At 38.5% G+C, this 9,753-nt stretch overlaps 1 protein-coding gene across 6 annotated transcripts in view; it reads left to right on the top strand.

Annotated features, from left to right (window-relative positions):
- The window catches only part of CEP128 (centrosomal protein 128), a 373,385-nt gene extending 371,390 nt beyond the window's left edge, over positions 1–1,995 (top strand). For all 6 annotated transcript variants that reach the window (XM_054691882.1, XM_054691883.1, XM_054691885.1 and 3 more), the window contains one exon: positions 1,226–1,995. In XM_054691882.1, the coding sequence (XP_054547857.1) occupies positions 1,226–1,353 (128 nt within the window). In that variant the 3' untranslated portion in view covers positions 1,354–1,995. The remainder of the gene's footprint in view (positions 1–1,225) is intronic.
- The last annotated feature ends 7,758 nt before the right edge of the window (positions 1,996–9,753 follow it).

Raw genomic sequence — 9,753 nt, forward strand, 5'->3', positions numbered from 1 at the left:
CAAAGTTCCTGGAACAGGACTGCTGCTGTAGATTGGTCATCTGCTATGACTTTCTCAAGATGGACCTGAAACCTGGATGGCAAGAACCAATTGACTTAAAATTGGCTGGGAAGAGTTTTCTGACACTGGCAGTAAGAAGAAGCGAGAGAAGAAAGTGGCGTGGTCTGCCCCTCAGTGAGAGAGTTAATAGCGGGTGGAGGGTGAGGTCTCAAGGGAAACTTTTCAGCCACAGTCATATTTGTATTTTATTCTAAGTTCACTGATTGGTTATGGGTTGGGTTGGGTGGGGAATGAGGGCGTTAGACAGGAGAGTGACATGATTTATCTTTTAGAAAGATAAATTGTGTTGTGATGTGGAGAATGGGACAAGATGAAAACAGGAAGAGAGAAAATGATAGCCTTACCAGAGTGATGGTAATGTGAAGCTAAAGGGCTCTGGTGAATTGGGGAGGTAGAATCACTACAACTTTACTCTTAAATTGAATGAGGAGCAGGCGGAACTAAAGAAGAAGGAAACCAAGGTTAGAGAAACTGTGCAAAGGGGTACAAGATAGTTCCAATTTAGGATTGTTCAATTTACAGAAGTGATACACTTGGTTCTTGGATGATTTTGCCCAACTGCAGGCAGTGGCAGATGGGACTCTGGGCACTTGTAAGGTGCCATGAGCTCAGGGCTAAAGTTTGGCATATCAGGTGTGTTAAATGCATTCTATACTTACTACCCACTTACTATAGTTTTATTGGATTTTAACATTATTGTAAATTGAGGAACATCTGTGTATCATTTCCAAAATTGGAAAAGAGTAAGGGTTGGGCAGACATCAGAGATTAAAAATCAGGCAGAAAGATTTCTTGCAGATAGTTGGATATAGGTCCCTGGAGCTCGGAAGAGAGGTAAGAAGTAGTAGAAACAATAAACCTGGATTCCCGCTTCTTTTCTGTAACAAAGGAGGTGCTTCAGATTTTTCTCTCCACAGTTCTGTGTGCTTTGTATTCTTGTATCCTGGCCAAGCATACATCTTCCACTTTCAGATACTCTTCAAAAAAAAAAGAAAAGATAGGAAAGTTTTTATTAAAATAAACTGATTTGTTTATTCCTGCACTGAAGGTCTATCAGTCCATGTAAAGTTTACAGATAATGAGATAAAAAACAATGATTACTGCTGATTTTGTCATTCCAGGAATTATATTCATCTAGGTTTATTTTTCTTTTTTATATTGCCAGCATTTACTCAAAGAACCTTTGCTCCAGATTCATCGTTAAACAAGGAAGATGCCTCAAGTTTACCAATGGATGGAACAAGTCCACTGTACAAAAAGGAAGAATATGAAAGCAAAAAAAGCAAAATGTAATGAGTTGCTTTATATGAGTGTTTCACAAAGAGCAGCATATCTGTCACTGCCCAGTTTGGCCCACATTATCTAGCAGTCGTGTTTGTAGCTTCTGCTCTTTAGCATTGCCAAACAGAGATAGCGATACAGTTGGTCTTTGTGAATGATATAAATTAAACAAATCCAAATAATACCAATTCATGAGTGATATGCAACTCACTTATTCTCAATTTATGCCAGTGGAGTGGTATTCTTTACTTTGCATTTTCCGTTTTCAGGGGCGATCAGTCACGGTTTGGGATGTATAATTGAGGCCTTTCAAAAATGACTGTCTGAGAAGGGGGAGAAATGAGTTCCCCTTGAGGCAGAAGTTGTCAATACTTTAAAGTCAAGGAGCATTTATATACAATTGATCTTTAAAAAATGCTTTCTGTCTAATAAATTATCATGTGTTACAACATGTCATGGAGATATGCACCTATACCACTAGTCCACTTTATAAATGCTCAGGAGTGTTACCATCCATCGTTTCACAGTCTGTTACTAAAAGCAGTATCTTAGCTATTTCCAAACATCCATTTGTAATAACAGTAAAGAATTACAAACGATACCTGAATTGTAGAGCACTGTAAAGAGTTTGTAGCACAATTCACTAATTTATCTTTTTGTGGCCAAAGAGCCCACCATGTTAATTCTAGTCATATCATGGACTATCTTTGGTTTGCTCCGACCAAACCCATGTCCCTGAGATTTACTCTGCAAGAGTTCTCATATAATTGGATATTACCTATTTACTTTCAACACCTCAGCTTTTCTCAACATCAAAGCATTTTTAAGAATGTACCTTCTTTACATGCTGATCTACTGGTAAGGAAAGATTTCGCTGAAGTGCTCAATAACAGTCAACATCCAGAAATGGAATACCCCTGGGCCATGGTGGAGGGACCCTCCCCACTGCCCCCACTCCCCACCACACAGAGATAAGGACAATGAAGCCACACCTTCATGGTGTGATCACATTCTGTGTTTGTTAAAGTGGACTTACTTGTTCAATTTCTCACATTTCATAAAGATCCTCCTATTTCCACTCAAAGTATGTTTTCCTAACTTTCCATACTTGAATGTACAGAAGAAGAAATGGCACTCACTCTTCCCATGAATTCGAATGCAATGGTTACTTCAAAAGACACAAGTGCTTCATATCCAAAAAATTACACAATACAATATACATAAGTTCTGACAGCACAGGCATGCCTTTTACCATTTCTTCATTCTAAAAAAAAAAAACCTTTTGAGTCTCTGCTATAGGCCAGTCATTGTGCTGGATGGGAAAAAAAGGAACATAAAAACAGGTGTTCGTGTCCCAAAAGTTTTTTGACGTGAGGAATTACAAATAAAGGGGTGATGTGTTTGGGCTAGCTGAAGAAATTCTGAACTGGACAACATTAAACAAGTTTTGTTTTGCTTTGTTAACCTCAGGACTTAGAGCTGTTAATGTGCTAATAATGAGCATTATGAGGTTTTACTGGGAGTAGCCCCTTTTTGAAGGAGCAACTCATAATCCTGGTATTTCTCATAACCTGTAGGGCTCCATAGTAATATTTTCATTGACATTGTCACCCACACTATAACATTTCATCAGGAGAAAATAAGGGAGCGAATGAACAGGTTTTATTTAAATCCTATGGAAAAAATTAAATAGCTTTTCCCTTAATGTATTAGGAGAAACTACACGCAGCATATTCTGTTTAATAGAAACTGATCTAAGCCATTATTAGTGCATCTTTGGTCATTTAAAAAAAAGAAAGAATTATGACAGGCCAGTTAGGCCTGACAGTTAAAGGTAACTCAGATTACCTTGACTATATATTAACTGATGATTTTATAACAGAATGGAAAGGAATGTTACAAAGGACCTTTTCAAATCTGAAAAAAAGAATAAAGCCATTATATCATGGTATTGAAGGCCCGATACTTTAGGTGTCTGACTTTAAGTAGGAACACCCAAGGACTTCAAAGGCAAAGCCATTTTTTTTTTAACTATATTGTATTTTTTTTTTAATTAAGGTAACATTGGTTTACAACACTGTATAATTTAGGGGAATTAGCTCACACTTCTTTCGATCAGCATCACCACACCACCCACCACCCACCAGACTACTATTAATCCTCCGCCATGACCCTTGGGTCCCCTCCCCTCTGTTCCTCCTGTACCCTCCCCTTCTGGTAGCCTCCATTCTGAGTCATATTCCTATAGTTTGTTTGGGTTTAGTTTTGTTTGTTCCTTTGTTTTGTTTCTCTATATTCACATATGACTGAAATAATCTGGGATTTGTCTTTCTCCCTCAAAGTCAGCTTTTTATGAGCAACAATTTTGTCAAAGTTCCTTGGTCCTCTGTTTATATGGAACTAAATCCAAGGATCTGTCCCCTCTGAGGATTTTTCCTATCTCTTGCAGTCACCATAAACTTGAGTTGGAAATCACAAGGAATGCTAAGGAAACACTAATAGCTTGATTTTTACATTTCAAAGCCTCTGATTTTCCTTTACTCACCCCTTTGGCAGGAGAGTGTGATATCAACCCCATTTGAGTTGTGGCTGGTCAGCCATATTCCTTGTAGCACTGGGACATTGGAAGGGATAAACTTGTTCTTAATAATGAGCCTGGTCCAAAACTTAATTTGAAGATTGACCTTTTTGGTTTAATAATTTTGATTCTCCTGGCCATCTTTCTCCCTAAACACACTAAACTTCCACTGAAGTTACTGAAGGCCACAGAGGGGAGAAACACAGCTGGGAGAAATCTGGCTGGATATTCTGCCCATTGGCCAAGGTCATTATTATTTCCTTGACTAGTGTCTGGTTTGAAGGTTGGAAACCAGTTGGTTATATAACTTGCATCCAGTGTCCCAAAACCACCAACTTTTGTTGTTATTAGTTTACATGTTTGTACAAATGAAGAGATAGAGTCTTCATTAACTTACACAGTGCTGCTCTGAAGACATTTGAAAGATTCAAGAGTAGAAAGTGTCTATATATTTAGTTAAAAAAAGAGTCAAGCCTATTTTTTTTCTATCAACTATGGCAAATGCATTTTTCCATTTGAGGCTCCAGTCAGTGGTATATGTGCTGCTGAAGCAAACACTAGGCTCCAGTCAGTGGTATACAAAGTGTATTTAGAGTTACAAAAATGGTTATATTTTCTCTACTCTGTATTGATTAGATTGTTTCAATGAGATCAAAGTCATATATATGTTAGGTGGTATATTTCCTTAGCCTTTTTTAAGAATGGATAAGTATTTCAAATTGTTTCACTCAAGATCTGTGATATAAACTGAGCCACTCATCCCATGCTAGCCAAGAATGTGAATGATAACTGAGTAAGTTATCCTTTTCCAAGATTCTTATACCCCCTTCTTAAACTGTCACAGTATTTTCTCTCCATTTAGAACAAAACAAAACAGATTTTTTTTTCATGGCCTTCAAATGAGGAAGCTTTCCTCACGAAAGCATCTGGCTTTCTTGGACCAAAACTAAATCATGAACCTTAAGCTGGAAAGTAAATTTGGGAAAGTTTGTATATAAAGACATTTCATGCACCAAAGTATGATATAAAAATAGTTACATCTTTCAACGTGTACATTCTCAAATGTTTAGCAATAAAAACATATCAACTTATCCCTACTTGAAAAAAGAAATTTAAACCATGAAAGATTCCATTTAGCCTCATTTCCGTACAAAACATAACACATCTAATTTAAGGCTAGGAGAAATGCTTACATCTAGAAGCAGAACGTTAGATTCCAAGCCCTTAAACAAATTTCAGAGACCCATGCTTTTTATTAATAACACTATTAACCAGTCTGCTCTACTCTGTTGTAACCTACAAGTTCTAGCCTCCTGCCATCTCAGCTCCTTCTGCCCTATCCCTACAGCCCACCTAAACCCACTCCTAAGCAATGTCCCTCAGTCTTCTACAAGGTCAGTTCCAACTGTTGACCTCTGAAGTTAAGTGAGCATATATAACCCACAATGAATTGCGGAAGGTCTGGGGTATGTAGTACCTTCTCCCTCCCGCCCCCCAACATTCCATTAGAAAAGAATATAAACTACTGTCATGGGAAACCCTAGAAATACTTTGGTGTCACCCACACTATCTATCTTCCTTGCTTTGCAGAGCTTGCTTCAGGTAGTACAAAGCCTTGTGACTTTTGTGGATATGAAATTGCAGCCTTGCTCTCTGCAGGAATATACTGGATTTGAAAATCAGCACTATGTTAGTTTCCTTTCAGGAAGGTGATTGTCTCTATATAAACCGATGACCTCTACTTTTCAAAACGTAGAACCTCATGCCTTTGAGCATATAAACAGGAACGTGAAGGAAAAAATGCTACTCTATTAAAAATAACTCCATAAAATATTTATCACCTATAATTCTAACAATAATGTGCTATGTTTTAAGGACTTGAAATTGCACAAATCCCATTCCCTAGAATAAATGTTCCATTTTTCTCAAACTGGCAGATGCTGGACCTTCATGCCCAGATTCTCCATAGATCCCCACACTTTGACATCCTCTCATTTTTCATTCTTCAGTAAAAGCATTTTGACTGGCAATATTTAAATAAAAACAGACGTTATAATTTATCCTTAAGTACTGGAGCTCTGTTCATCTTAGCTGTATTCTTCACTGGAAATAAAAGATCAGAATACTGGCTTGAAGCAATATTTTTAAACAAAATTAGTGGATATTAAACTACCAACAGTTCAGATGTTATAATTTAAAAGTTAAAAAATATTCTGAGGGAAAAAAGGATAATATTATATGCTCATTAGTTAGTCACTAATTGACAGTCTCCTTTAAATTCTGATTTAATATTTTCTTAGAATTATCCTTGTTTTTTTAAACAAGGACAAGCCTGATTTTTATAGTATCGGGTTTTCCATCAAATTATAGTTTCCTTTTATTTTTCCTTTGACATTTTCAATTTAGAGTCAGGTGTATTTTAGAGTCACATGAAGCTACCAAGAATTCAAATGGCTTTAAAAAGCCCCAAACATTTGGCCAATAGTGTGAAAACTAATCCTTAAAGATAACTCCTTCCTCTTTGTTCTTGAAATACTATATTTCAATTGGAAATATGCCTCCTCTCCAAGTGCCTCACTCTCTCATTTCTTTCTCTGGGATCCACAGTCATTTCCTCAAGGATCCTGGGAAACAATTTGATGGCCTTTCTCTGGATCAGCCTGTGGAATGGAGCCACACTGGCTAGTCGTGTGCATATATTACAAGACATCAGTGTAGTGGCAACATCAAGGATGAGATTAGTATTCAAAACACTGCTCATTTTTCTCATTAGGTACACTAGTGTGTTAGCCAGGTGTGAAAGTCTTTTCTAAGTAAATAAGTTGGCTCTCTTCCTCATCGTGTGATATTGCACAGCTACTATTTTAATGTAGTATTTATTTTTTTAAAGATTTATTTATGCATTCAAGAACTGGGGTATAGGCCAGAGGTATGGGCGATGAGAGGATTCATCAGAGACAGAGCTGGAAGCAGAACAGGAAGACTGAGTGAAATACACTGCTGAGGGGAGCAGCAGGCGAGACAGGAGAGGTCTGCTGCACCATGTGGGTTGCTCCGTGGCCAGGCGGGGATCGAACTCGTGCTGCAGTGACTGCAGATAGTGACATAGGTTGTGTCTTAACCCCTTGCGCCACCAGGGAGGTCCATTAATGGAGTATTTATATGGGCTTCAAAATATCAGCAGAACCTATTTAACACTACCTTTACCTCAAAGCTAAAAGAATAATTTCCAAAATGTATGTCATGTTGCACATAGGATTTCAAATCTAAATTTCTACTATATCCCCTTTACAAGTTTTTTCTTTTCCTTTTCAATTCTTGAAGCCAGCTATTATCAGATCAGACTTTCTAGCTGCTATTCTGTGCTGTCCCTCGGGCAGTGGTAATGCTAGTTTAGATTTTGTTTGTCCATTGTTGCTGAGCACTTAGCTGGATAAGGGAATGAAGGATGGCAGGAGTTCTGTAAAATGATATGAACACAGAGGAAGCTGGGTTGCCTTCAACAACACACATTTTAAACTGTTTACATGAAAGAATCTGCTGCAAGAGCGCTCCATCCTTTATCTGATGCAAGATCCTGCAAAGTAGCATTGTGAGAAGCCCTGTTGAATTTGATGGGCACTGTCACATCGCAAGTCTGATGCAAGTCACACTGATCCTTAATGTGCTTCAAACTGCCTCCGCGAAGTTTGGATCTGGATGCAAAGTGGTCTCCTTGCATATATTTTTCAGTCTGTGTGCCTGGGCTTGTCATTTCAGATTTTCATTTTATTTACACTATCATTAAGCCCACCCTTGGAGTGGGCTTGATTTATGGTTCAGCATTTTGAAAATTTCCCATCATACTGACCTCAAGCTCTCAGTTACCAGAAGTCAAGCAGCCATGGCGGCAAAGCCATGTAACACAGTGGCTTGCGGAAGGTTGGGCAGTTAAAAGAAGTTTGGAGAAACCTAGGGATTTTTGCCTTTTTTTTTCCTGGGCTGAATAAAATGGATGCATCAGTTCTAATGAGGCACTTCCTGCCCAGAGTCACTGGCAGAGCAGCCTCCTCCCAACAGCTGCAGGCTTGAGAGGCCCTGTGCTGTTGGCCAAGGTTAATTCTGTGCTTTGACGAAGACCACAGCCAGTAAAGCCAGTGTGTACCGTAGAAAGAGTTTCCACTGGAGAACTCTTTTGTGAGGTTAGCGTGTCCCAAATTAACAGTAGTGGTCACTGCTCATTTTTGAATTTTAACTGCCTATAAACCGACTGATTAGATTCCATTGAGAGCAAGTCATGATTTTCACGAAGAAAGATACATGTCTGATATTCCTTCAAGCACTGCTTCTCAACGTTTGGTCCCCAAATGGGTAGCAGTGCCTGGGAGCATGGACTCTTTCACTGGTCATCCCCAGATCTAGCAACTCGGAGACTCTGCAGGTAGGACCAGCAATCTGGGGTGTAACAAGTCCTCCAGGTGATGCTCATAAATGTCCCTGTTCCAGAGCTGTGCCTGAAAGGTTCATGTGATTTTAGCCTCCTCTGAGTTTTAGTCTCTGTCCTGAAAGAAAAACAAAAGCAAAAGTTTCTTTGTTCCAGGAGATGTACACAGGCACCTTTTTAAACTTTGGTTTCCAATGTCATGTGTCCTCCCAGGTGTGCGAGCTCTGAATCCAGTCCCCAGGGTCACCAAGGTGAAGGACTTAAAGAGGCTGCCAAAGATGCTTGATTTACTGCTAGAGGTCATGACCTCAGCTGCTCTTAGCCAACTTCCACTAACCAGAGCTCTTCATCTGCTCATCAGGATCATCAAGGCAGCCATTTAAGCAGGACCTACAGGTGCATCTCTCCTCTGCTTTGAAGAACATAATTAGTTATTTAACTATCAAAAGCCTGTGGAAGTAGGGCTAATTTCTAATCCCCTTCTTCCTCCTCAGGAAAGTGGGAGCAATCTGGCTTGGGGCATTTGTTCTGCATTAGCATTTCACATGTAATTTCATTCTCTCCTGTCTGTACCCGTGGCTCAGTCATCCACTGTGTTTCAAAGTTATGGTTCCCACTCTGACATTGTCATCTTAAGAACAATTTCCATTCAATGACTACTAGATGTTTCATCCAGCATTTCCTCACTGTCTACCACTAAGATCAGGAGTTGTATCTTTCCATCTTTCTGTCCTTGAAAGACTACTAGTTAATGTTGTGCTATTTGATCTTATACTTTGTACTTCCCATTAAAATCTATCTAGAATTCTCCAGTTCTAAAATAACTGAATCTTTCCAAGAACATCTCTTGATTTCTGACAATCAGTTCAGACAGTTAAGTGTGTTTTTCTGAAGAGTACTTATTGAGCAACTACAATATGATAGACCTCATTCAGAGGCTTTGCTAAGGACCCCCATGTTCCCAGCCAATTGCAGCAATGAAAGCACAGAAATATATAGGTCTTGCATGAATAACAAAGTTAAGTAAATAAAAAAAATGTGTACCCCCCTCAAGCTGAGTTTAAAATGCCTTTAATTTCTTGATAGTTTGTAATGTATAGTAAGTAGTTACATTATTAATTTTTTAAACAGCCTACAAGAATATACAAATGTACATTTTAATGCCCTCTACTCTCTGCTTTGAAAAGTCTTCCTACTACTAAAGAGAGAATTTGCCAACAGTGTACTTAAAATATATAAGTTACTCAGTGCTAGTTGCAGTCTACCTAGGATGGTATTGTTTCATTAATTCAACTGTCTGCCCATTTTTTCACTCATCAGTCAATTAATATGAACCTCTCTGTGTCAAATTTTATTTAATTGGCTAAAAATATCTTCTGTATCTATTTCCAATCTTAACCTTGTAATTTGA

Source organism: Talpa occidentalis, unplaced genomic scaffold (genome assembly GCF_014898055.3).
Source record: "Talpa occidentalis isolate TD23 unplaced genomic scaffold, MPIMG_talOcc4v2.1 talOcc4.11, whole genome shotgun sequence".
In the NCBI taxonomy this organism is placed as follows: domain Eukaryota; kingdom Metazoa; phylum Chordata; class Mammalia; order Eulipotyphla; family Talpidae; genus Talpa; species Talpa occidentalis.